Genomic DNA, 26,573 nt, shown 5'->3' on the forward strand with positions numbered 1-26,573 from the left:
CAAAGGCCAAATATACACTCAAACCAAATAAAATCCAGTGGTGTAAAGTACTTAAGTAAAAATACTTTAAAGTACTACTTACAGTACCAGTCAAAAGTTTGGACAATGGTTTTTCTTCATTTTACTATTTTCTAAACTGTAGAATAATAGTGAAGACATAAACTATGAAATAATAGATATGGAATCATGTGTTAACAAATCAAAATGTATTTTAGATTTGAGATTCTTTGCACACTCTTGGCATTCTCTCAACCAGATTCACCTGGAATGCTTTTCCAACAGTCTTGAAGGACTTCCCACATATGCTGAGCACTTGTTGGCTGCTTTTTCTTCACTCTGCGGTCCAACTCATACCAAACCATCTCAATTGGGTTGAGGTCAGGTGATTGTGGAGGCCAGGTCATTTGATGCAGCACTCCATCACTTAACCAGCATGGCTACCACAGCATTCTGCAGCGATACGCCATCCCATCTGGTTTGGGGTTAGTGGGACTATCATTTGTTTACCTAACACACCTCCAGGCTGTGTAGGGCTATTTGACAAAGAAGGAGAGTTATGGAGTGCTGCATCAGATGACCTGGCCTCAGCATATGTGGGAACTCCTTCAAGACTGTTGGAAAAGCATTCCAGGTGAAGCTTGTTGAGAGAATGCCAAGAGTGTGCAAAGCTGTCATCAAGACAAAGGGTGGCTATTTGAAGAAGAAAAAATGGATTATGATTTGTTTAACACTTTTGGGGTTACTACATGATTCCATATGTGTTATCTCATAGTTTGATGGCTTCACTGTTTTTCTACAATGTATAAAATAGTAAAAACAAAGAAAAACCCTTTAATGAGTAGGTGTTCCAAAACTTTTGACCGGTAGTGTATAACAAAAAAAAAAAAAAAAAAAAAAAAAAAAAAAAAAAAATATATATATATATATATATATATATATATATATATATATTAGAGCAGGTTTTCATAAAGGATCTCTCAGTACTTTGCTCCGTTAATCTTTCCCTCGATCCGGACTAGTCTCACAGTCCCTGCCGCTGAAAAACATCCCCACAGCATGATGCTGACACCACCATGCATCACCGTAGGGATGGTGTCAGGTTTCCTCCAGACGTGACGCTTGGCATTCAGGCCAAAGAGCTCAATCCTGGTATCATCAGACTAGAGAATCTTGTTTCTCATGGTCTGAGAGTTCTTTAGGTGCTTTTTGGCAAACTCCAAGCGGGCTGTCATGTGCCTTTTACTGAGGAGCAGCTTCCGTCTGGCCACTCTACCATAAAGGCCTGACTGGTGGAGTGCTGCAGAGATGGTTGTCCTTCTCAAAGGTTCTCCCATCTCCACAGAGGAACTCTGGAGCTCTGTCAGAGTGACCATCAGGTTCTTGGTCACCTGACCAAGGCCTATCTCACTCGATTGCTTAGTTTGGCCAGGCTACCAGCTCTAGGAAGAGTCTTGGTGGATCCAAACTTCCATTTTAAGAATGATGGAGGCCACTGTGTTCTTGGGGATCTTCAATGCTGCAGACATTTTTTGGTACCCTTCCCCAGATCTGTGTCTCGACACAATCCTGTCTCTGAGGTCTACGGACAATTCCTTTAACCTCATGGCTTGGTTTTTGCTCTGACATGCACTGTCAAGTGTGAGCCCTTATATAGACAGGTGTGTGCCTTTCCAAATCATGTCCAATCAATAAAATTTACCATAGATGGACTCCAATCAAGTTGTAGAAACATCTCAAGGATGATCAATGGAAACAGGATGCACCTGATCTCAATTTCGAGTTTCATAGTAAAGGATCTGAATACTTATGTAAATAAGGAATTTCTGTTTTTAATTTTTTCGCTATGGGTATTGTGTGTAGATTGATGAGGGGAAAAAAAATATTCATACATTTTAGAATAAGGTGTAATGTAACAAAATGTGGAAAATGTCAAGGGTTCTGAATACTTTCCAAATGCACTGTAGTTAAATACGACTGTCTATACACTCAACTAGCCCCTGGCCATGTTTAACTCTTGGTCTTCAACTAATCTCTTGTGGACAGACTAAACACAAACTGTGCATCTGACCAAATTACGCAAGATTTTAGCTCTGGCTTAACCGAGATTAGTCTTCAACAAGTAAACATTTATTAGAGTTGTAACTGATGATGTTGACGTCCTGACTGCCCCGACTGTTGTCATTCACTGGAATACATAATGGAGTAGAATTGAACTATAATGATAATTAATCATAGAATTGGAGAGGTGCCTGTTCTCCGGACCTCTGGCAGTCTCTATGGGTGTGCCACAGGGTTCAATTCTCGAGCCGACTATCTTCTCTGTATACATCAATGAAGTCGCTCTCGCTGCTGGTGATTCTCTGATCCACCTCTACGCAGACAACACCACTCTGTATACTTCTGGCCCTTCTTTGGACACTGTGTTAACTAACCTCCAGACGAGCTTCAATGCCATACAACTCTCCTTCCGTGGCCTCCAACTGCTCTTAAATGCAAGTAAAACTAAATGCATGTTATTCAACCAATCGCTGCCCACACCTGCCCGCCTGTCCAGCATCACTACTCTAGACGGTTCTGACTTAGAATATGTGGACAACTACAAATACCTGGGTGTCTGGTTAGACTGTAAACTCTCCTTCCAGACTCACATTAAGCATCTCCAGTCCAAAATTAAATCTAGAATCGGCTTCCTATATCGCAACAAAGCATCCTTCACTCATGCTGCCAAGCATACCCTCGTTAAACTGACCATCCTACCGATCCTCGACTTTGGTGATGTCATCTATAAAATAGCCTCCAACACTCTACTCAACAAACTGGATGCAGTCCATCACAGTGCCATTCGTTTTGTCACCAAAGCCCCATATACTACCCACCACTGCGACCTGTATGCTCTCGTTGGTTGGCCCTCGCTTCATACTCGTCGCCAAACCCACTGGCTACAGGTTATCTACAAGTCTCTGCTAGGTAAAGCCCCGCCTTATCTCAGCTCACTGGTCACCATAGCAGCACCCACTCGTAGCACGCGCTCCAGCAGGTATATCTCACTGGTCACCCCCAAAGCCAATTCCTCCTTTGGTCGTCTTTCCTTCCAGTTCTCTGCTGCCAATGACTGGAACGAACTGCAAACATCTCTGAAGCTGGAGACTCATATCTCCCTCACTAGCTTTAAGCACCAGCTGTCAGAGTAGCTAACAGATCCCCGCACCTGTACATAGCCCATCTGTAAACAGCCCATCTATCTATCTACCTACCTCATCCCCATACTGTATTTATTTATTTATCTTGCTCCTTTGCACCCCAGTATCTCTACTTGCACATTCATCATCTGTACATCTACCATTCCAGTGTTTAATTGCTATATTGTAATTACTTCGCCACCATGGCCTATTTATTGCCTTAACTCACTGTATATAGACTTTTTGTTTTCTTTTGTTCTACTGTATTATTGACTGTATGTTTTGTTTATTCCATGTATAACTCTGTGTTGTTGTATGTGTCGAATTGCTATGTTTTATCTTGGCCAGGTCACAGTTGCAAATGAGAACTTGTTCTCAACTAGCCTACCTGGTTAAATAAAGGTGAATTTTATAATTTTTTTAAATAAAAAAATCTAACTGAATTCACATTTCACATTTCCAAGAGAGACCAAGGTTGAATTGTATCTAATAATTACAGAGTTTGATCCACATGAAAGTAGAATTCTGTAGATGCCTTACTATATAAGATGCCATCTGGTCAGGCCAGCTGGCGTTGAGACACCGTGCCAGCGCTCACACTTAATCATATCCCATTTGATCAGATTAGGCAAATTGAAGCAGAATCCCTCTCTGAGAGGTGGTGAACAACCTGGTTAGCTTTTATTATCCTCCAACACATGGCACACTCAGAGTGACTGTTCAGGAAATACCTCACACTCTGCACTGTCACAGACAGACAAAGACATACACAGACACACACACACACTGCACTGTTACACAGACACACACGACATTGCACTGTAACAGACACACACGACACTTCACTGTCACAGAGGACTGTAACCGAAAAAGAGAGAGACACACACCTATAAGCACATGATGTCAATTCTGCCATAGAACATCTTGAGAATTCTGGAACACCATGACAATTCTGCCATAGAACATCATGAGAATTCTGGAACACCATGACAATTCTGCCAGAAAATATCCCTGGTGGAATTCTGTCATAGGACTTCGTACATATAACCCAATGAGTCAATCCCAGTGTGAAGCGATAAGTCACTCTGATCTCCTTACATAATGAGAGATGAATACCTGGTTACATACTTACAGATACTCAACGTCAACAAAACAAAGGAGATGATTGTGGACTGCAGGAAACAGCAGAGGGAGCACCCTCCTTTCCACATCGACGGGACAGTAGTGGAGAAGGTGGAAAGTTTTAAGTTCCTTGGCGTACACATCATGGACAAACTGAAATGGTCCACCCACACAGACAGCGTGGTGAAGAAGGTCCGGAGCCTTCAGCAATGCCCCCTCAGCCCGGAGCCTCCAGTGACGCCCCTCAGCCAGGAGCCTCCAGCGACGCTCCCCAGTCAGGAGCCTCCAGCAACGCCTCTCAGCCCGGGGCCTCCAGCGACGACTCTCAGCCCGGGGCCTCCAGCGATGCCTCTCAGCCCAGAGTCTTCGGAACGGGAGCTACGCCCAGAGCCAGATTCACCTCCGTAGTGGGAGGATTGGCGAAGGGGGGGTGTAGCACAGGAACCGTTGTTGATGGTGGCCACCCTTCCCTCCCTTTAGGTTTGGGGTTGGTTTTGTGTTTTTTTTTGTTTTGGAGGTGCAGTCGGGGTCTGCACCTTTGGGGGGGGGGGGGGGGGGGGGGGGTACTGTCACGTCCTGACCAGTAAAGGGGTCATTTGTAATTGTAGTATGGTCAGGGGGTGTTTGTTTGTGTGTTTTGGGGTTTTTTGGTTCTAGTTTTCTATTTCTATGTTTCTTTTTCTATGTGTGGCCAGGTATGGCTTCCAATCAGAGGCAGGTGTCTTTCGTTGTCTCTGATTGGAAGCCATACTTAGGCAGCCTGTTTTTCCTGTGTTTTTGTGGGTGGTTATTTTCTGTATAGCCTGTGTGCCTTATGGAACTATTTCGTCATCTGTTTATTTTGTTTTGAGTGTTCTTTCAAATAAAGAGGAAAGATGAGCACTATACCCGCTGCATTTTGGTCACCGTTCATTGACGCCTGTGACAATGTGTATGTGACCAATAAAATTTGATTTGAGACAGTAGGTTACATTGACCTGTAAGTCAAATTCACAATTTGAGGCCTGTGTGGTATTTATAGTGTCTGAGGTGCTACATTTGGCCCTGTGTTTGTTTTGGTTTTCTTTAACCTCCACCTTATAATAACAGACTGTTAGATCATGTCATTCGATACCAGTCTCACCCCAGGTCAGACATACTGGTGATTGTGTGATATAATGAGTATTTTATTTATTTTTTATTAGGATCCCCTGCTAAAACAGCAGCTACTCTTCCTGGGGTCCACATGAAACATGACATAATACAGAACATTAATAGACAAGAACAGCTCAAGGACAGAAGTACCACTGCTACAACTGCTTCTCTAAGCCGGCCCTGGTATCCTGATCTCACAGCACCAGTGTTCTGTAAACAGCAGAGAGAATCTCACAACATCAGGAAGTTAAAGGTATGATAACAGCAACCATCCATGTTCTTGTGCCATGTGTCCATGTGCCTTCAGCAGTCTGACGCCAATATTATCAACAAATAGGAAGGTTGAGTCTAATATTTTAGTCAAAGATACTCAACAGCACCGACAGACACTGGCAGAATCATGTGTTTACCATCCGTGTCCTTGGTCCTTCTGTCTGACGTCAACACTATGCATGATCATGTGGCTGCTGTTGAATGTAAACACAACATACAGTAAGAAACCCAGAATGAAAATGCAATAATCATGTGGAGGCCCCCCTGCTTTGGTTTGAACATTGACCCCCCCCCCCCCCCCCTTAAATGTGGCTTTATAATAATTGACTGGTTGATCAAAGATACCTGAGATTGGCCTTAGGTGCACATTTGACACACTGGGCCATTGTCCAGGAAAACAGCTCTAGGTGACCCACATCTAGCGCCACACACGGTAGACTTCCTTCAAGTTCCAAGAAAGAAGTCAGCCTCAGTAGAACGTGACACTGATGCAGCGGATGTGTGCGATCAGGGTGTGACCGAGAGAGGGACAGAGGGAGACATAATAATGCCGAGCTAGTAAGAGCTAGATAGAGAGAGAGACATACTCAGACCCACAAAGAATTCAAAAACAAATCCAATTTTGATAAACTCCCATATCTATTGGGTGAAATACCACAGTGTGCCATCACAGCAGCAATATTTGTGACCTGTTGCCACAAGAAAAGGGCAACCAATGAATAACAAACACATTGTAAATACAACCCTTATTTATGTTTATTTATTTTCCCTTTTGTACTTTAACTATTTGCACATCTTTACAACACTGTACTGTATATAGACATAATATGACATGTGTAATGTTTCTATTCCTTTGGAACCTTTTTGACTAATATTTACTGTTAATTTTATATTGTTTATTTCACTTTTGTTTATTATCTATTTCACTTGCTTTGGCAATGTAAACATATGTTTCCCATGCCAATAAAGCCCTTTGAACTGAATTTAATTGACTAAGAAACAGACAGAGGGAGAAAGAGCAAGAAAAGGACAGAGAGAGAGAGAGACTGTGAGGGACCTCGAGAGAAAGAGAGATCTAGATGAGTTATTCTGGTGTTTACTAGGCCAGTAGTGCTGCCGTCTGTCAGTCTTAAAGTAGGCCTGAGGAAGTGAACAGAGACAAAACGCTTTACAGCTCAGATACAAGGTGCCAGGGCACCTGCTCACGAGACCAGACAATCAACCACCTATACTAGCAGGCCAACACCTCCATAGAGCTAGACCTAATGACACAGAACCACAAACACAGTTTCACATCTATTCCTACTGTAGTTACCAAATGGACCAATTCATGAGCAGCTTCTGTTCTGCTTGTTGCTTTGCACTGATTATCGTCACACAACTGCCATCTGTTGGTCAGTGGTAGCTACTACAACCCAATTAAACTGACCCAAAGCGATATGTTTAACCCTAACCCTCAATCACAACCCTAACACTCCTAACACTAACCCTAATCCTAACCCATTTTGGCATAACCATAACCATAACCCTAATCTTGGCATAATGATTCTTTTTTTTACCATGGATTTTACTCAAGGAATTACCTTCTGAGGGCAGCAGAGGGAAATGGGATCCCTCCCCTAGCCTTGCGTAACCCTAACTCTAACCATAATCTTGGCATAACCCTAACACTAACCTTTGCTTTAGACCGATCTTCAACCCTGGCTCAACCCCTTGACATACCAAACAGAAGAATCACCTGAAAAGTATTGAACGTTTTTGTAAAAACTATTTTTGCATTTTATAACGTTTTAGCCAAATATTTTTTACTCCTATTGATTTATCACTCTCACCCCAAAAACATGTTTAAAGTAATTGGCTAGATGCAACATATATAATATTATGTGAATAATAAACCAAAGGGCTACTGCCCACTTAAGAGAATGAATGGAGGGAATGTGAGAAGGGGGTGGCGGATGTAGGCCAATGATACGTGACTGCGGGGTCTGCCATCCTTGCTTTAAAAAGTTTCAAGTCATTATTCTCTCTACCGCTATTCATCCCGGGTCCCGTTTGCTCATTGTTATTCTGCCCGAGTGAGTGAGTGAATGAGAGAGGGAGAAAGAGAGGGATAGTGAGCGAGAGAGTGAAGGAGAGTGAGGACATTGTGAGAGAAAGGGAGAGTGGTAAAGAGAGACAGAGAACGGAAGAGAACGGAGGCTTCTAACCGTAGGGAGTCTGATGTAGCGGTCGGGGTTTATTCGCGGTGAATTTTCTGTCCGGGGTGTGTGCGTGAAGGCATGTTGCTAATCAGCTCAACAGTGAGTAGAGGTACAGAACGGCACCAAAAGTCTGACACCGATTTGTGTGAGTAAAAAAGGGGGGAGAGAGAGAGAGAGAGAGACAGAGACAGAGACAGAGAGAGAGAGAGAATGCGGGGGGAGATTGAGATTTAGTGCACTGCAGGGTGAAACAACCCCCCACTAACGAAGGGGAAAGCAATAGAACAAAAGGCAAACGGCGTTTCGGTCATCTGTTTTTTTTTCAACAATGAGCTCAGAAAAGGTACAATTCCACTTTGTATCAACTATTTTGCTGCTTATCTAACTTTGAATGAATTGCGCTGGGTTTTATATGTAAGCCTAGAGATCAACAGGTGTTGCTGAATGAGGCTATAGACTGGTGATACTGATTTGCTGAGAGAGTAATGTCTCTCATTTCGTCCACTTTCACATCTCGATAATTCCTTTAACTTGGTTTAGAGAAGATGTTTCGTATTTTAGTTATGTATGCCAATACGAGTCAAGGTGATAAACACAACCTTATCCTCCAATCTGTTTCACAGACATTTGTTTATGATATTTTTCACCTATGATTTTTCACATCTCTGTCACACTTGTAATTGTTGCCAATACCAGTGTAATCACTTAAACTCCTGCAGAGCTTGTCAACAGTTTTCAGTTGTTGACGTTATGTAGGCCTAGTAGCTGTTTTTGAAACATCTTTGGCAACAAAATGTAAAATTGGTATTTCAATACCTACATTACAAAAGCCATTTCAGGTCATTTGTGTTTTAGTACATTGATTATAGTTTTGCTGTGTAATTGTATATTTGGCTATGTTGTCATTGCGTATGAACATTGGTTCCCAATTGACCAACCTGGTTTGAATAACAAGACATGAATTAACCTCTTAAATTGGACCTTGAGAATGTGCCCCAATCTGCAGATTAATGGTCAGTTTACCAAACCCTGACCGTCAGGACATAACAAGCATAACTGATTGTAGATCAGCGCTTATGGGGAACCAGAGGTAGTGTGTTGAGTTGGCTAGAAAGAAATCCTGGGTTTTTAATTTAACCTCTATTTAACTAGGCAAGTCAGTTAAGAACAAATTCTTATTTACAATGACGGCCTACCAGGGAACAGTGGGTTAACTGCCTTGTTCAGGGGCAGAAAGACCGATTTTTTTTGTTGTTGTTTTTTTTTACCTTGCTGGATCGAATCCCAAACTGACAACTCTTTCGGTTACTGGCCCAATGCTCCAACCACTAGGCTACCTGACACCCCAAAAAATGTGTTTCTGCCTGGTCAACAATAGGATATTGATCAAGGACATTCTTTATTGGATTTCTTCAGATATTGATAACAGTTCTTTGTGCACTTCTGCTTACCCAATTAGTCTTTCTCCAGTCTCCTTTTCCCCTCACACAACACCTGATTTACTTACCAAAAGGCACATCTCAATAGGTGGTCCAGGTATAACATGACACAAGTGGGGTGTGGGCCTTTCCTCTTTGGTTCTCTATTGCTCCTCTAACAAGGGGGGGGGGGGTCCAATGACATCATCTCAGACCATCAGTCCAACCCTTACAGGAAAAACCACATGAATTTCACGTGATCACATGTGAATTGTGAAGTTAATGCGATAACATGGAAAGAAATATGTGATAACATGAAACTATACATGTGAAAACGTGATCACATTTGAAGTGTTCCAAAAACACATTTTCACATTATTTCATATGTGAAATTTCACTTGTAATCAAGATTTTACACATAAGTTTAATTTTCTGTAAGGGTAACTCCTTGAATGCCATACTACTTGACATTTGCAGTTGTGTCTAAAAAAACACTATTTTGCTCCCCAAAAATAACCCTCGAGTGTGTGTACATTACTGTATTTATACTTGGGATATTCAACAGGAAAACGTCAAATTGCTAGAGGACGTCTTTAACATAAGCTCAGAGCCTCCTTAAACATTGGTAACAATAGTTGTACTTACACAAAGTCCATAGGAGGTCAGTTGTAGTGTACAGAGCTGTAACCCATACATCTGTGGAATCAAATGATATCATCAGGTCTATTCAACAGCAGCCTGACCGGTCAGTGTTACCCAACACATGTCTGTCTGCCCAATGACCATCCACTGACATCAACAAGTGAGCCAATGCATGACCTGCTGCAGAATGCCACACACACAGGATGTTGTCTGAAAGGAGCATGTGTGAGCCTTAGTGTAGAGTGAGGTCAGATGTGTGTGTGTGTGTTGTCCCACACGAGGACCACCGTGCTGTAACACTAGAGAGAAGAGGCTTGTGTGAGAGCCACTGTACATTCATCATGGCTAGAGTACTGTAGGTTTACAGAATAGAACTTGAATGACTAGAATTATTTCTGAGACGTTCTACAATACCGTATCAGAACTATGTCTATTCTGCCCACTCTATTTCCACCAACACATGTAATGAAGTGTCATAAGCATGATACAAGTATTGCTTAAAGTGGTCTATATTACCAATCTTCTGATTGTGTCATGTAATAAGTTATGCATTATAGTGGAACAGTTAGAATGGCCCGTTACTCAGTGTGCTATAGCTTGCAAGTAAGCATTTCACTGTACCGTTTAAACGTGCTGTATCCTGTGCATGTGACAAATACTTTGATTTGATTGGATTATATGTTAGAGTAACAAATGCTGTTTTTCCAGTAGGTGCTCCACCACTGCAGACATCATGTATTATACAGTGATACCCTGGTGTATTTTGCTTAGTCATGTGATCTGTGATACATCTGGACGTCTGTTATTACTTTTGCGTCTGAGTTATGAAGTAAAAAAACTTAACCCCCCCCCATAAAACATTATTACCAAAACGTGTCTTAAAACAGCAGTCAGACCCTCCTTTGATTCCAGGCCCTGAGGTTCTATTTCCTGCTTCCATATGGATGTTAATAACACAGCACTTCTTAACTTTTGCGATTTGAGTCCACCAATGACTTTATCACTACCCTACATTAGGGCAAGCCAAATGTTTCTGCTATCAGTTTGTTTCAGACCATTCATAACCCCTCAGATAAGAACAATGGACTTTTCCAACACCAGGCACAAGTGTCATGGCGCTGAATAAACATTGGACCACAGAGAGAGAACCGGTGCTGAACTGACCAAGCTGTTCGGTGACAGAATTCCCCCCTGGATTAAATGGCTAAAGTCACGCTCAACTCAGCTTTTCCCCTTACAACCCTCCTTTGTTATCCTACAGAGATTACATGAAAAATGTTGACCCATATCGGATAATGGAGCAGGACATAAAGTCAACATTTCCAGTCGTTAGCTCTGGAAGGTCACCCTCTTGATGAGAAGCAGCCGGTGTTCCCAAATACTGGCTCCGGACCCACTGGTGGCCTGTGGTTTATTCCTCTTGGGTCACGGCATAGGACTGCTAGAAGTTTTGGGAATAGACTGAACACAGTCCCAAACAACTCTAGAAGATGGGTCACAGCACAAACATGTTGGGGTATGCAGGGTGGTAGTTTAGGGATAAACTGTCTGGTCCTTGCCTCCTGTATGGATAATAGACCGCAGATGAAAACCCTCCATCTCACTCTGTATGGGTGAGTTTGATTTGCCAGGTCACCTCCAAACACCTCGGCCTGAATACCTCTCTTGGGTGTCTGGTTAGACCTCTCATAGAAGTTCTTTATACTTGAATTAATTGTACATTTCAGTCATTTAACAGACACTCTTAACCATTGCTCCTGTATGTTCCTATGGATCAGTGCCTTGCTCAAGGGCACATCAACAGATTCTTCACCTAGTCTGTTCTGGGATTTGAACCAGAAACCTTTTGGTTACTGACCCAACACTCTTAACCGCTAGGCTACCTGCCAACACTTGTTTCTCTCCATCTTTGTGTTTCCAGGGGACTTCAGTCTGCTGTTGTAAAGCCTAATTCCCTAAGATACAGGGGAGGAGACTACAATACATATACATTCTGAAACACCATGTCTCGTTCAGACGAGGTCAACAAGATGACAGAAAACGTGTATAAGGTACAGTGTGTGTAGGTTTGTTGTCTCCAAGAGCAATGAATTAGTCTGTAGATGTAGTCAGGCGAGTGCCCTATATAACGCTTTTGTTGAAACTCAGTCTGCTAGCAGCAATGATCACAGACTGTGACTAAGTGGTAAGTTGAAGAGGAGACATGAATATTGTCTCTTGTTGTCATGTGTGTTGTAGGGGATTCTGGACCAGTTCAACCCCAGTCTGAAGAACTTTGTGACCATGGGGAAACACTATGAGAAGGCCCTGACCGGTGAGAGAGAGTGGTGTGCACACAGTATACTGTATAATGTGTGGTGTAGTATATCTAGTGGCGTTGGGTGGCCATGTTGGTAGGGCATGTTTGTTTGGACATTTTAATGATGTCTCTCTGGTTTCTGGCATAGAAGCTGCATTCCACCCAGGCCCAATCCTAAAGCCCATTTAGAGGGTCTTTGTTACATGGTGCCCCTCACTGAAGGTGTTTTCCTCTCAGGAGTGACGGTAGCAGCCAAGGGATACTTTGATGGTCTGGTCAAACTGGGAGAACTGGCCAGCGACAGCCAAGGGTCCAAAGAACTGGGTGAGTGACTGCGTGGGTGTTTGAGAGAGAGAGAGACCGGTGGGTGGGGTGAGAGTCCCTTAGTGTTTATGGGAGAAGAAGCGAGCTAGAGAGTGGAGGAACAAGAGAAAGTAGGGAGTGAGGGAGGGAGGGAGCTGAGAGAGAGAGAGAGCGAGCATGAGGGAACTGAGGGACAGAGTGGGTTGATTGTTGAGAGATTAACAACACCACATGATCTCATTGTAATGCTGCAAACAGTCGGGAAGGGGGGAGGGAGGGAGAAATGCCAGACACCACAAACTACTGTGCTGTGGGAGAGAGACACACAGCCTTTACCTCATTGGCAGACTCACAGCTGACATCATAGGCTGAGAAGTTGAGAGATACAATCATTCAGTCAATTAACAGCTCCAGGTGAGATAAGATAATACTTTATTGATCCGACACCTCAGACACAATATTGCACATACAGACGACGTGAAGTCACAACAAGTGTTTTTTCCCCAGCCCTTTTATCCCGCTCTGTATCCCTGTGTTGATGACGTATTCTCTATCCTGTGTCTTCTTGGGGATTCCAGGAGACACGTTATTCCAGATGGCCGAGGTGCACAGGCAGATTCAGGTTCAACTGGAGGACGTGGTGAGTGTTTACCGTGTGTGTGTGTGTGTGTGTGGTGATATGATTGATTGTTAAATATTGTGATGCTGTATGAATGATGGTGGAATATGATCTACAGTTGAAGCTGTTCCATTCTGAGCTGCTGTCCCAGTTGGAGCAAAAGCTGGAGTTGGACATTAAATATCTTACCGTGAGTTTATCTATGCATTTTCCTTTAACATATTTCCTTCTCTCTACAGCGCAACCACTTTTCTGACTAACTATTTTTCTATCTGTTGCTCTGTTTCTCTCTCAATCGGATTTTCTCGCTTCTGTTCTCTCTCGATCTCAGGCCACGTTGAAGAAATATCAGAGTGAGCGCAAGTCGAAGTCGGAATCTATCGAGCGCTGCCAATCACAGCTCAAGAAGCTGCGCAGGAAGAGCCAGGGCAGTCGCCACCCCAACAAGTACGGAGATAGGGAGATGCAGGTAACTGGCATCCAACAACACCATTTTGTGTCAGTAGTGCTTTGTGTGTAAGGTTTCAACAATGCATTTGTGTATTGGTGAAACACTTACCGTGGTGTTTTGACACTTGAGATTTGTGGGATTTTGTTGGAAACACCACCAGACTAAAGCATCTTACTCAGCATTACAAGGCAGTCAAGTGTTTGTGTGTGTGTATGTGTATGTACAGTCTGTGTGTGCGGAAGTATGGATGAGATTAAACAGCAATCTGGCTCAGCTGATTTGGCTTCCAGTCCTTACTGAAGTAAAAGAGGGGGATAGGGAGGAGAAAGAGGAGAAATCTTAGGAATGAGAAAACAGGAAATAAGAAGGGGTGGACAATGGAAGAAAAGGTTAAGGAAGGTGAGGGATAATATTTTGGGATTAGGATTTAGTTTCATGTCCTTTTGGTCCCTCCGATGGGCCTCTCCCTACAGTGTATTATAAAGATCACATATCTCCTACTCCGCTGCCTCTGTTATTCTGCATTTGTTTCTATGTGTGCGTTTACTAACCTCTGTCAGTATGTGGAGCTAATGAGTCGTCGTCAGGCTGAGCTGGACACGCTGGTTGCTGTGGGTTACCGCTCGGCGCTGACGGAGGAGAGGAGACGATACTGCTTCCTGGTGGACCGCCAGTGTTCCGTCACCAAGCTGCTCATCAACTACCACTGCAAGGTACACACACACACACACACACACACACACACACACACACACACACACACACACACACACACTGTCCCTGACCCCCATCCAACTGCCAACCTGCCTCTCCTTCCTCCCTGTGTCCAGGTGAGAGAGCTCCTGTCACAGAAGCTGTCCTCATGGCAACAGTCATGCTCCCAGCCAACCAGACTACCTGAACGGGCGCTCAACCTGCTGCGTCACACCGCCCCTCAGGGCTCTGGGGCATCTGGGATAGCTGAGCTCCTCCGACACGCCAAACTGGGCGCTGCACAGCCAGAACAGGTGAGGGCAAGGGGTTTCAGTTCATTAGTAGGAATTCACAGGCAAATGTCTGAATTCCATGTACTTCAGAAGATAAAGTGAAATTATTATAAGATTAGGCTATTCTGTTATTTAGACAGCATTCAGATGGTTTTCAGTCATTTAGCAAAATTCCATTGTTTCTTCTCATCTCTCTGTCTTATCTCTCTCTCTTACAATTTCTCTCTTTCAGAGGCTGTCAGTACAGGAGGTGCCTCCCTTGTTGAATGGTGGCTCTCAGCAGCAGAGACCCATCCCCTCTTCTTCCCAGAGTGACATCCCCCCTCCCCAAAACTCCCCCGGACCCCAGACCTTCCGCTCCCTCGCTGCCACTGGAGGGGCTATTGGAGGGAGTGGGGCAGGCTCCCCTCAGCAGACCAGCACGCCTATTAGTGCCTCAGCTAGCTCCAATGCTAACAACAACACAAGTGCTAATGCTATCACTACTGCTAACACTCCCACCACTTCATCCACCTCCTCCTCCACGGTTGGCTCCATCCAAGCCCAGCAGACCTCTCTTCTCCTGGCCACCAGCACCTCCAGCCTTTCTCCGAGTCTGATCCCCTCCACTGTGCTTTCTCTCAGCCAGGGCTCCCCATCCTACTCCTCCCTACAGGGCCTGGCCCTGCCGCTGTCCCTCAGTGCCCCTCACAGTCCTCCACTACCCCACAGTGCACCTCTCTCCAGAGCCATAACCCCCTCGCTGCACCACCAGGGAGTGCTAGGAGGAGGGAACACACCATTGCTGTCCCATAATTCCATGCTGATGAAGGCAGCGGAGATGTATGGAACGTCTACACTGCCGTTGCCTAGGAGACCAGTCAGCGAGGCCCGGGTGGGAGGGTTTATGGGTAGGTTTTGATACCCCCCCTTCACTTTTTATTTGCCATCTTGTCCATTTCTTTCCCAATGTGATGTCTATTTAATTAATTTCACATTCCCTCTCTCCTCTGTCCCGCTCTATCTTCCAGGTTCCACTCTGCCCAGAGACAGAGTTCTCCCTCTCTCCAGCCCGTCTCGTGTGGAAGCCATATTTGCCCACGCTCCTGGGGGTTCAGAGGGCAGTGGAGTGGGCGGGGCCTGCTTACTACACTTCCTGCCAGGCGACGCTCTCAGCCTCCTCATCTCTGAACCCAGAGACGGGTGGCACTATGGCCAGAACGAACGGACGGGACGGTAAGAGTTAGAACCCACCATTCAGCTGTACAAAAGCCTACAATTCTTCAAACACCAACTGAGGACTGTTCTGAAATGACATCTTCAGGCAATCCATGGGTTTTCTAGGTTATATACGGATAATACCAAAACAATTCCTCCCTCTCTCCCTTACAGGAAAGGCTGGTTCCCTTTCTCCTTCACTCAGCCTTACCCCAACACCTTGGATCCCCTCGACAGCAGGTCTGTCACCATAGAAACAAGGAACTGTTATGATATTGTCATTTCATTCCTCAAAATGTTATTGTCTTAAATGGAAGTCAACTTTGTAGGGTTATGATTAAATCTTGACACTGTAACTCTAGAAATCCTTCCGCTATGCTCTCCACCCTTCCCTGTATTGACTCTGATCTAACAGCCTAGCTGCAGCGTTGTCAACAACATGTCTGTCAGTATGATAGCGATGTCTACAAACTGGCAGTGATGATTTTGGCTTATTCACAGGAAGCTGAGAGAGATCACTGACACTTTGACACAGATATGCTGTTTTTTTCTCTAAGTGTCATTGTCATTTTGATGTGTCCATGCCAAGCAAAGAGACCGGGCCTTTAGAGAGGAATAAAAATGAATGACCCTCATTCTTTCCATCTGCCTAAGCTCTGTCCTAATCTTCTACCACCTCGTACGTCCCCTTTACTCTCCAAGATCAACAGTACAGTTGATGAGTTAGCGTGACCACTTTCCTCCATTTATCCTCAGTCTGAAATGTCAGAACAATATGCCTGCTATTGTCATTAAGGATATTGAGTTGAGCAAGACACTTGGAAAATGAACCATTTACCACTGGTTTCTCTCCAGCTCCCCGCTCCTCTCTAAGGTCAACAGTACCAGTACGGGTCAGTTAGACAAGCTGGTCTCTCCTGGCCTGCCTGCCCTGACTCCTGAGTCCGAGGAGGAGCGCTCATTCCCCCCTCAGAGGGTCAGCACCTTCCGCCCGCGCCCATACAGCATGGCCGACTCCAACCAGGTCAGCCTGAGGCCGAAGGTCAGAGGTGAAGGGGTAGAGTGGGCAGGGCCCCCTGACCGACCGGCTCTGTCAATGCTGATGCAAGAGGTATAGATGGCTTATAATGACAGAATATAATGTAGATATGATATGTAATGGGTTAATAACACTAGGATCTTCATCACTTTTACTACAGCTCTCCTCAGACTTCGCCTCTCCTCCACCCTCCCCAACCTGGTAAATGCATTCATTATATTATTTAAACAGTAGACATACTGCATTGCAGTAGTCACCAACCCTGGTCCACTTTAGATAGATGACTGTCGATAAACGTCTCTAAGCTTCTGTCATGCCTGATATGCACATTGTCTCCCTGGCAGGACCAACCCATTTGCCCATGTCCGGCTCAGAAAGACGGTGACCAACGATCGCTCTGCACCCATCATCGAATAGGACATGGTCTCCTTGAACAGGCAACCAATGGATAGGTGTTAATAGGAAACATTCATGTGTTTTGAATTTGTTCTCAGAGTCCAGTAACTGTGTTGGTTGAGTTCTCAACTGTTGAGCCTTAAGAGAAAGCCTTAAGTAAACCTTTCTGTTCATGTTGGTTATTTACAAGTGCTGATTAGATGTGTATTAATCAGGCCTAAGTCAAACTACAGACACTTATGTGGTGTTATTTTGAAGATAGAAGAATCAAAGCTGAAATTTGAGTGACATAACAGTGATTGTCAAAGACCCTTTGGACAAAATGAGATCTTGAATAAAAATCCACCATAGTATTTGAGAATTATAGAGTAAAAAGATGAGTGTGGGAGTTGGAATTTAAAAAGCTCTGTGATGTTAGTAAAAACACAAACAGATGACGGCCATTTTGTCGGCATGTCCAACATTAACATTTGAGCCCTGGGCATTACTGATAATTTTATAATGTTATTTTCATTTTACAACACTTTTCTAGAAGTAACCTTGGTAGAAAATGTTTATTATGTGTTTTTGTCTGTACCCGTTCAGAGACTGGTTCCTGGTAGCAGCCTGTAGTCGGGTAATAGTTGAATGAATTATATCATACTTTACTTGTACCATTAGGAATTGTCTTAAAGGACAGGCTCCTGTTTTATCAGTATTTTCATTGAGGAGGATTTTTGAGAAGAGTTATACAGAGATGTGTGTGTATGAGCCAGGAAAATCCAAACATGTTGAAGAATTGTCTTTTTTTTTCATTGTTGGGATTCAATAAGAGTATGTTTAAACACATTGTTAGCTAGGCAGATGTATTTTCACGATAGATGCAGACCTACCAATCACTTGTTGATTTATCACATTTGTACAACTTCATTTACATGTTCTCTGTATGGAGATTTAAAGAAAAGTGTATTGATGTTGCTTACTGATGTCATCAGCACAATGCTGGGTAGGAAATAGTTCAAGTTTAAACACCAATATTTTTTTAATAATAATTTGTTTTAATGTGCGGTAGGATTTGTATAAGGAATTATATTTTTAAGATCAACTGATCAATTTACAAAGGCAATTGATATGATATACACAGAAATATGTTGCATTGCAAAGCTATTGCTGCTAGTTTATGATGTGTAGATTGTATTGAACGTTTACCTTCAAGAGTCTCTGTTATCTACAGAAACATATTAATAGAAGTAAGAAGGAGCAACCGTACAGATGTAGGATCTTTATTTGATTACTCTTTTGTTGGTGAGAATGTTCCTGCATAGCAGGAAATGCAAACTTGTAGTGTATTTTAGTTTTAAAAAGGCTTCTAACGTGTGTCTACCAACCCCTACAAAAAAATGATTAATTCACATTTCTTGTTGCTGCAGGATTATTTTCCTGCAACTGGCTAAAATTAAGATCTTACATCTGTAACAATGCATCCCTGTGTGGTGAACTGTACTTCTATTTGTATTGGACAGGTAGTAGAGGAAAGAAACAGTGGAGGGTTTGGAGGATGGCTTTTCCTGGACAGTAGGTTTGAGAAATTGGCCTTGTGTTGAGGGATAAATGTATAAGAAAAGAGATGGATTCAGCTCGTTTGTTTTAACTAGTGTCTTCTCGATTGATTTCGAATTAGACTCCAACAGATTGTTCACATCTAGCAGATTTTAGCTGCACGTTTACCAATTGCAAACCGTACAGAACCTTATTTAAAGGGCGAAGACTGATTGTGCTTATGAAGTCTTAACTTTGAAAGTGTTGAGGAAAGTATTTGGAAAGTGGAACAGTGTGTGAGCAAGTGTCAATGGTAAACTAGATGTAGAAAGTAGTATTTTTTCTCTCACTTTCTCCATGTCTGGTATCTCTCTAGTCTGTCATCTGGTATCTCTCTAGTCTGGTATCTCGCTAGTGTCTCTGTCATCTACAAAACTGCAGTTGAGAGATTCAGGGTGGAAAATTTAGTTTCTCTGTATGATCTTTATTCTGATTTCCGGCCCTTACAGTGTATAGATCCTTCTCTCATGTTTCTGTATCGTATTAAGTTGCATCTCTAACCTAGCCTGTGAAATGATTGACTTTCTTGCTATGGTAATTCTAACACACAATAAATAACATTGCTGTTGATTTAAATACTGAGTATAGTGAAATCACATAGTTGAAGTTTACTTATGTTTGTACAAATTGCAACAAAAAAAACCGTTTTTGATCTTGTTTAACTTTGTTTTTCCTTAACCTTGCACCTTTTCTTTTCACCGTCCTAACCTTCTTCAAAATATGACCTTTCAATGTCAATCTAGCTGTATGAGAATGGGATCCAGTTGTAAAAGGCAAAAGAAAAATGATGCCTTGGTGACTATTCAGGATCTTCTATTCAGGATGCATCTGTTAGTAAGATTGTCTTAAATACGTGGTTAAGAACAAAACAATTGCCTCTGCCCCTACTTTTATTTCGGTCTTTTAATTTGTTTTGTTATAATATTTTTTTGTTACTTCATCTGTAGCTTTTTTCTCTTTAAAACAGCATTGCCTTTCCCGAGTCACACAACAATCATGGTCACAGTATAAAACCTTGGATACACACACATTCCTGATACCACTGTTATTGTATTTCTTTCCAATGAAAACTTTAATAAACATGTTAATCACTACACCCAGTGTTCATCTTCACATTGAACAACCAAACCATTTTGTAGGTATTTGATTTAAAATCTCCTCAGCTTCAGTAGAATTGAGTGGCCACAAATCCCTTATACTCCTTAATCCATAAGACCCTATGCACATAATCAGTACAGTTTTACTGTAGGCAATAGTTTCAGTAGTCTTTTTTTGATTTTACGGTATCCAATTGGTAGTTATTCTTGTCCCATTGCTGCAACTCCCGTACGGACTACGAAACACAACCCAGCCGCACTGTTTCTTGACACAATTGCCTGCTTAACCAGCCGCACCAATGTGTCGGAGGAAACACTGCACCATGCATTGTGCCTGGCCTGCCACAGGAGTCGCTAGAGCACAATGGGACAAGAACATCTCTGCTGGCCAAACCCTCCCCTAGCCAGGACGACGCTGGGCCAATTGTGCGCCACCCCATGGGTCTCCCGGTCACGGCCGGCTGCGACAGAGCCTGGACTCGAACCAGGATCTCTAGTGGCACAGCTAGGCAGCTAGACCACTGCGCCACTCGGGAGGCCCCAGCAGTCTATGTTCTTGATAAAGCATTGCGATGCCCTGATTATGTTTTTATGTGTAAAAGCAAATTTCCACATTGCATGGACAATAACATTTTTCTAATGTAATCCAGTTCATGTATTTTATAAACAAATTTAATTCTTAAGTGTGGCCATATATGTGGCTGGTGGGGAAACACACAGAAAGTCAGATGTACAAAGAGCCTCCAGCACCTCCTCTGAGATAAGGGTGTGGGCTGGACTGCTGAACATCCCAGCCTCCTGGAACTCTCTGGACGCTATGGGGTCGAGTCTGGGTCTTGAGTCTGAGCTGAAGGGGTCTTGAGGGAAGTCTCCTGAAATACAGTGTAGCATCTTGACTGTTTCTCATGCTGTTCAAAACTCAAAGATTGCTGTAATCCCATAACTAATTATGGAACTAGCTGGATCGGCATTCAAACTTCTTTCATCACACCAGTTAACTGTCTCTATCAGGATGTAATAGGTACAGTCAGATACTGTATTCCAGTTCCAGGCACCAGAGTTGCACCACTTCTGTTCCAGCCCAACACACCTGATTCAGCTACTCAACTAAACATTTACAGCCATTGATTAGCTGAATCTGGTGTATTAGTGCTGGGCTAGAATAAAATGTGCAACACTTAGAAACACTGAGCTATAAGCCAGCTGAGATAAAGCTTCTCCAGCCAGCAGCATGCCTCATCTGTACTGAGTGACCGTCTTCCTCCACAGGTGAAGATGACCACTCGAATGAACTCTCAACCACACAGTGGCACTCTATATGTTTTTCTGTCTATCGTCTGCAGCCCAGCCACCAGCAGATACACACTAGTACCACTGCTTTCCACATCATATCCCAGGAGAAAAAAGAACAAGTGATTGTAGATTCTAGATTTGGACCAGGTGTTAATTTCAAGCTCTCTCTGTGTTGCCAAGAGTTATGTGAGTTCCTCAGTGACATGAGGTTGGTTTATAAAGGGGTCCTCAGCCCTGTGAGGAAGAGGTGTAACCTGAACACAGACAGGGACACCCCCAGGAGACCCATAGATAAGAGAGAGCAGAGAGCTTTATGGACACAAAGCACAGACCAACGGTGCCATAATTAACCAATACTTCCCAAACGGGATGATATCAGAGGGCTTTGTAATCAGATACTTTTTTAAAAAAAATACATTTTCTGGATGTCAAAGCCACATTTAAAATTCTAATTTCCCATCCCTTTTTTGTGGTCATCCATCATCTCAAATCCACTTGACTGCCAGACATTTCTTGTGTAATGCCTGAAGTGTGTGTAGGGCTAGTAGCTTGTAGTTCTAAAGTCTGTTGCCAATTGTATAAAAGTACAAAATAGGTTAATGCAGTATACATTGTATATTAGTAGGTTTCCTAATATTAATTTCTGAATTGAATCAAGGGTGTATTAATCCAATGAAGTTCTGAATACCTTTCGAATAAGTCATTTTATTAAAAAGGAAATATGTGTTGTGTTTCACAATACAATACACATGCTACAATATTCATAAAAATGGCCAAATCATACTGACAACAAATAACATCCCAACAGAATCCAAGAGCAAAGTTGGTGGTATTAAATAGATCATCTTTATTGAGGGCCATCTACTGAGAAGCAGACACAGAGAGACAGGAACAACGGGCTGTGGTCTGTACAGGGAAGGGAATGTGGACGTTTACAGGCTTTTAATCCAGTCCAGGTTTGGTCCTTTAGGGTCACAAGGGTGGCTGGGGACATCGTCCATCTTGCCATTGTTTCGCACAGGGACTGGGGAGAGAGGAAAAATGTTTTGTTTATGCCACCAACTGTCTAGGGCCAGACTTAATGATTTGCTCATAATGGTTTAATGGCTTACCTGGGTAGTTGTATGGCACAGCTGCATTCATCATGCCTGAGTACTTTGTTAAGGGACTCACTAATGGAACAGTAACGGCTGGGAAGAAATACATGAAATATCAATGATATGTTACACCAAGTGAACACACAACTCAATTCAGGGAGGGCTGAAGGGCAGTGCACACAAGTTTATTTTATGTGTATCATGTAATGTCAGAATCCATAAGGTGTAACTACAGTTGAATTTAGCATACTGTAAGATATGAGCATTACAACCTGTGATGTATACTTTGAGAGATGTACTGACCGAGAAGTCCAATTGCGCAGGCGGCCAATACCACCGGCTCCTTATTCCACGCATTCTTCAGGAAGGCTCCAATTCCTGCCAGGAGAAGCAAACAGACATTTAAGTTACAGCGGCACAAATGCACACTGTGTTATGCATGATCTATGATCCAGTGATTGATGAATGTATTAAGGCTATAGCTAGGTACAAATAGCTAGCTGGGCTTATATGACTTGAAATTACATGTCATATACCCATTAGTTTGAGTCTATACAGTATTGTAAACATGACAGCATTGGGCAGATAAATACTGAAGATGAAGCTAGAAGATCAACCCTATCCAACTGCTCTGTTTACACCAGGGTAAGCAGGACACAACGTTTTGGAACGTTCAGATAGAAATACGCTATGTACAACAAACATGCCTCTCTGACATGTAGAATAAGAATCACATCAGCTCTAATTAATGGGATTTCTATCTGCAAAGTTCGACAACTGAAAGTGGCCCAGGTTTACACTCAGCTCAGTCAGAAGAGAGCAGTGGACTGTGGAATGCAAGCGATTCAGATTGGTGATATTTAATGATCAAACTACTACATTTTGATTTGAGTTTTGACCTAAAAAGGTTAGGTAAAGAATGAAGTAGAGACGCAACATGCAGCTAAAACAAATCGACTAACACTATGTTGGTCCAAGGTCACATTATTCGTTTGGCATGGTAAATTAAAATATGCATACAAAATTAGAGTTGAATACAATATTTAGTTACAATTAATCATACACTAGCATTATCAGAACACCAGTGTTTGCTTGACAGAGGAATCAAGCATAAAACGAGACAACTAGCTAGCTTGCTAATAGCAAAGTTCACCCACCTGCCATGTTGCTGTTTGTAGTTTTACCGGGCTGGGGAACATGGGAACGGTAGTCTACATAATGTCGTATAATTATTGCGCCAGTTGCAACAACACAAAAAGGTTGTTTGACAGCGTGAAATCTGCGGTGATGCATTGAGCACTGCGGTCAATGGATCGGGTAAACATATGTTTAAAGTGTCGTCAGACCATCCAGATACAGTAGTGAGTCGTAAATCTTCAAAAATGCTGCGCATGTTAGATGCTTTTCAGTAACGTCGTTAGCAAGTAAGGCTAATATTAGCTAGTCGGATGTGTTGTCATCTCGGTTTAATCGTTTTCAAGAAAAGCTCACGTTAACGAGTTGTGATTTCGTTAACCAAATCAAACTTAAGTCACCTAAATGTAGTTTTATTTGGGGTTGAGGAAGGTGTAGCTGATTAGCTAACGCTGTCTGCAAGCAAATAGTTATTATGGTAACTTGCTATAACATGCCTAAAGATTAGCCCCACATAGGACGAGGCGTCCTTTGGTGTAGGGCTAAAGAAAATGTTTTGTCAGGTCGAGTCAAGGAATTAACCCTACCTGTTTGTCAAATTAAGTGTAGATTCGTGACACCGTCTAGGACGTCATTTATGAGGGGGTGAACGATCTTACTCCTCCTTCCACCCCTCACTCAGATGATGGAGGATTTCTCCGGCCTGGTCCTGCCGCCTCTCTTTGGGGGCCACATCCTGGAAGCAGAGCTGGAGCCAGGTGGGGTGGAACTGGGCCCAGGGGAGGTAAGTAAGAGTTCTGAGTCTGACTATTATGATTCCAGTGGCTCGGTTGGACATGGAATATGGTGCTAGAGCCGAGGTATTCAACTCTTACTCAACGAGGTCCAGAACCTGCTGGTTTTCTGTTCTACCTGTTAATGAATTGCACACCCCAGGCGTCCCAGGTCTAAATCAGTCTCTGCTTAGAGGGGAATGATGAAAGAAACAAAAAATGGTTTGTGCTAAATGACAGTTTTTATCATTAGGTAGAGCTTGGCCCTGGGGTCAGCGAGTTGCTAGAGGGCAGAGGTCAAGGGTCAGGAGCAAGGCCAGAGCAGCAGCAGGAGGAGAGGAGAGAATTGGAGAAGAGGAAGTACCTGGCTTTGATCAAGAGGTGTAAGGAGATCGAACAGGTGAGTGACTGTGGGGAATCATTTGTGTGTGTGAATGTACGACTCTGCCAAGTGTGGATTTTTATTGCGGCTTTACTATCGTATCTTCAGGTAGTGCTTAAGAACCAAGTTAAATGGATGAGCATCTGTGAACATATAGTTTGATGTTGGTAATGCCAGTGCACACATGTAGCATAAAGAAATGCATGGTGATGAATCCTTTCTAGGGTTGCAAAATGCTCAATACATTTTCTGCTTTTCCAGAAATCCTGGTTGGAGGTTTCTGGATTTCCTACTTATTCCCTCCTGATTCTGGGAATCCACAAACCAGGATTTTGGGCAAACCAGGGCATTTATTGACTGTTCCAGGAATTTTGCATCCCTAATCCTTTCACAATTTTCTCTGCAGGTGAATGAGAAGATCATTGGTCGCCTTCACCAGGTACAAAGACTAACACGTCGCATGAAGAAAGAGAGAAGGTAAAAAAGGACTGAAGCTCTGTCTGTCCTTTCATTGGTTCATGTCTTTTTCAGTCTATGGTCTATTGGCCTCTCCATTGTAAATACAGGCTAGCTCAACTACAACAGCAACTGAACTTTCCTACTGTAGGTTCCTAATGAAGACCCTCGACGCCCATGGAGATGACTATAGAAATGCACAGCTCACCATATCGCTTGAGGTGAGAATGAGATTTTCAAAAAGTAAAAAGGTGTTTATTTAATAATAAACCAGCAAAGTTCCATGATATACAGTTATAGTATATTGAAATGTAACTAAGATTCATTATGCAATCTTTCACCATTAACTTTGATGGTGATGCAGAAGATGTCAACTGGGCGGTTTTCTGTTGGCATGAAACTGGAGAACTCTTATGAAACTGAGTTTTCCCCCCACATACTATATATATATCTTTATACTAAAAGCAACACTGTTGTTTCAGGAAGAGTCTGGTGCCCATTTAGACATCGGCCCAGGAGCAGAAGATGATGGGCTGAATGACCTTCCTAGCTCCTCCCCCCCTGTCCCTTTCCAATCCACAGTGGGATCCAAGAAGAAGAGGTATCGAGTTCCAAAACAGGAGAAAGACCCACAGGTGTGTGAGACGCACTTAGAAACCTTGAGTGTGAAATGAACGTGCACACCCAAACTAAATGAATGAACAAAGACTGTAGTGGTGAAATGTTTGCGACTATGTGCAGAGAAAGGTGACGGCTTCTCCTTTACACTGACAGTGCATTGCGTATTCTATTCTGTGCATATGGAACAGATTGCACTGCAGCGTTCTCCAATCTGGCAGACAACAGATCTGTCAGTCTGTTTCCCTACAATGGTTCTGTTGTTAACACCATCTTCACTCCTCTCCACAGACTGAAGCAGACATCTCCATGTTGGCAGAGACGCAGTTCAGTGACTTTCCCAGCCCAACCACTTTGTCTCACTGACCAGGGGAATGGCCGGCTGCTAGTGGGAGGAGAAATGAAGCAGCATTCTGTTGCTTAGACTCCCACTTCCCCAGACGTGATGTCACTGAAACAGATACAGCCAGGGCTCTTTGGGATGTTCTGAAAGTTGTATTGGGCTTGAGTCCTGAAACAATGGAATAGGATGAAGCTACACCTGATCTAAGGTTCTACTACGCGGATGATGTCTACAGAACCTTGCAGATAGAAATGAAAAACGTAGTGGATATGATTATCATTTATGCACAACTATGGTCTGTGGAAATGGCTGAAGGTCTTGACCATGGTAATCCACCCATTCTGCTCAGTAGAGAATGCATGGTCCGGTCCTTGTGGAAGTTACATTGACAGTACATGTATTGATGTGAATCTTTTATCAGGATACTCTGAACATGTTTTATGATTGTTTGTCGACCTGATGCTTACTAAATGTTCTGTATAAAATGTTTATTCAGAACTTCAGGATTCAGTTTTTTTATATATTTTACCATTGACCCATCAA

General features: G+C 43.0%; 3 protein-coding genes and 1 long non-coding RNA gene across 10 annotated transcripts; 2 read left to right on the forward strand and 2 right to left on the reverse strand.

Annotated features, from left to right (window-relative positions):
* Positions 1-5,560: 5,560 nt before the first annotated feature.
* On the reverse strand, positions 5,561-7,997 carry LOC115176806 (uncharacterized). The gene is made up of 4 exons (XR_003872287.1): positions 7,916-7,997; positions 6,054-6,193; positions 5,846-5,902; positions 5,561-5,645 (listed from the first exon to the last, which is right to left on the reverse strand). It is a non-coding gene; the product is annotated as an uncharacterized LOC115176806 (long non-coding RNA).
* On the forward strand, positions 7,688-19,931 carry LOC115176805 (brain-specific angiogenesis inhibitor 1-associated protein 2). 2 transcript variants are annotated; one of them, XM_029737116.1, is made up of 15 exons: positions 7,688-8,252; positions 11,891-12,020; positions 12,208-12,283; positions 12,506-12,592; positions 13,150-13,211; positions 13,309-13,380; positions 13,522-13,659; positions 14,229-14,354; positions 14,472-14,648; positions 14,860-15,517; positions 15,638-15,842; positions 15,999-16,064; positions 16,680-16,935; positions 17,024-17,064; positions 17,208-19,931. In XM_029737116.1, exons 2-15 carry the CDS (start codon positions 11,973-11,975, stop codon positions 17,278-17,280), a joined length of 2,085 nt encoding a protein of 694 aa, XP_029592976.1. In that variant the 5' UTR covers positions 7,688-8,252; positions 11,891-11,972; the 3' UTR covers positions 17,281-19,931. The 2 variants fall into 2 exon arrangements, with proteins under 2 accessions (XP_029592976.1, XP_029592975.1); XM_029737115.1 differs by having other exon boundaries at positions 7,690-8,252; positions 14,202-14,354.
* A 1,981-nt stretch (positions 19,932-21,912) lies between these two features.
* LOC115177118 (NADH dehydrogenase [ubiquinone] 1 alpha subcomplex subunit 3-like) lies at positions 21,913-24,069 on the reverse strand. 2 transcript variants are annotated; one of them, XR_003872352.1, is made up of 4 exons: positions 24,046-24,069; positions 22,628-22,702; positions 22,340-22,417; positions 21,913-22,251 (listed from the first exon to the last, which is right to left on the reverse strand). XR_003872352.1 is itself a non-coding variant. In XM_029737647.1 (4 exons), exons 1-4 carry the CDS (start codon positions 23,486-23,488, stop codon positions 22,160-22,162), a joined length of 252 nt encoding a protein of 83 aa, XP_029593507.1. In that variant the 5' UTR covers positions 23,489-23,566; the 3' UTR covers positions 21,913-22,159. The 2 variants fall into 2 exon arrangements, 1 of the variants encoding a protein (XP_029593507.1); XM_029737647.1 differs by lacking the exon at positions 24,046-24,069 and adding an exon at positions 23,482-23,566.
* LOC115177117 (TCF3 fusion partner homolog) lies at positions 23,556-26,528 on the forward strand. 5 transcript variants are annotated; one of them, XM_029737643.1, is made up of 7 exons: positions 23,556-23,641; positions 24,141-24,242; positions 24,485-24,631; positions 25,020-25,090; positions 25,221-25,290; positions 25,552-25,704; positions 25,979-26,528. In XM_029737643.1, the coding sequence occupies exons 1-7, from the start codon at positions 23,633-23,635 to the stop codon at positions 26,051-26,053; spliced, it is 627 nt and encodes a 208-aa protein (XP_029593503.1). In that variant the 5' UTR covers positions 23,556-23,632; the 3' UTR covers positions 26,054-26,528. The 5 variants fall into 5 exon arrangements, with proteins under 5 accessions (XP_029593503.1, XP_029593506.1, XP_029593502.1 ...); XM_029737646.1 differs by having other exon boundaries at positions 23,561-23,641; positions 24,063-24,242; XM_029737642.1 differs by having other exon boundaries at positions 23,576-23,685.
* Positions 26,529-26,573: the final 45 nt, after the last annotated feature.

Source organism: Salmo trutta, chromosome 37, assembly GCF_901001165.1.
Source record: "Salmo trutta chromosome 37, fSalTru1.1, whole genome shotgun sequence".
NCBI classification, from domain to species: domain Eukaryota; kingdom Metazoa; phylum Chordata; class Actinopteri; order Salmoniformes; family Salmonidae; genus Salmo; species Salmo trutta.

Excerpts from the sequence above, each read along its gene's own strand:
- LOC115177117 (XM_029737642.1), top strand. The coding sequence starts at position 23,650 with ATGTTTAAAGTGTCGTCAGACCATCCAGATACAGTA. Across the intron at positions 25,291-25,551 it reads AGCTCACCATATCGCTTGAG|GAAGAGTCTGGTGCCCATTT; the intron begins GTGAGAATGAGA and ends CTGTTGTTTCAG. Across the intron at positions 25,705-25,978 it reads AACAGGAGAAAGACCCACAG|ACTGAAGCAGACATCTCCAT; the intron begins GTGTGTGAGACG and ends TCCTCTCCACAG.
- LOC115177118 (XM_029737647.1), bottom strand. Across the intron at positions 22,418-22,627 it reads CTGCGCAATTGGACTTCTCG|CCGTTACTGTTCCATTAGTG; the intron begins GTCAGTACATCT and ends ATTTCTTCCCAG. Across the intron at positions 22,252-22,339 it reads TGTGCCATACAACTACCCAG|TCCCTGTGCGAAACAATGGC; the intron begins GTAAGCCATTAA and ends CTCTCTCCCCAG.
- LOC115176805 (XM_029737115.1), top strand. The coding sequence starts at position 11,973 with ATGTCTCGTTCAGACGAGGTCAACAAGATGACAGAAAACGTGTATAAG. Across the intron at positions 13,381-13,521 it reads TGGACATTAAATATCTTACC|GCCACGTTGAAGAAATATCA; the intron begins GTGAGTTTATCT and ends TCTCGATCTCAG. Across the intron at positions 16,065-16,679 it reads TTGGATCCCCTCGACAGCAG|CTCCCCGCTCCTCTCTAAGG; the intron begins GTCTGTCACCAT and ends GTTTCTCTCCAG.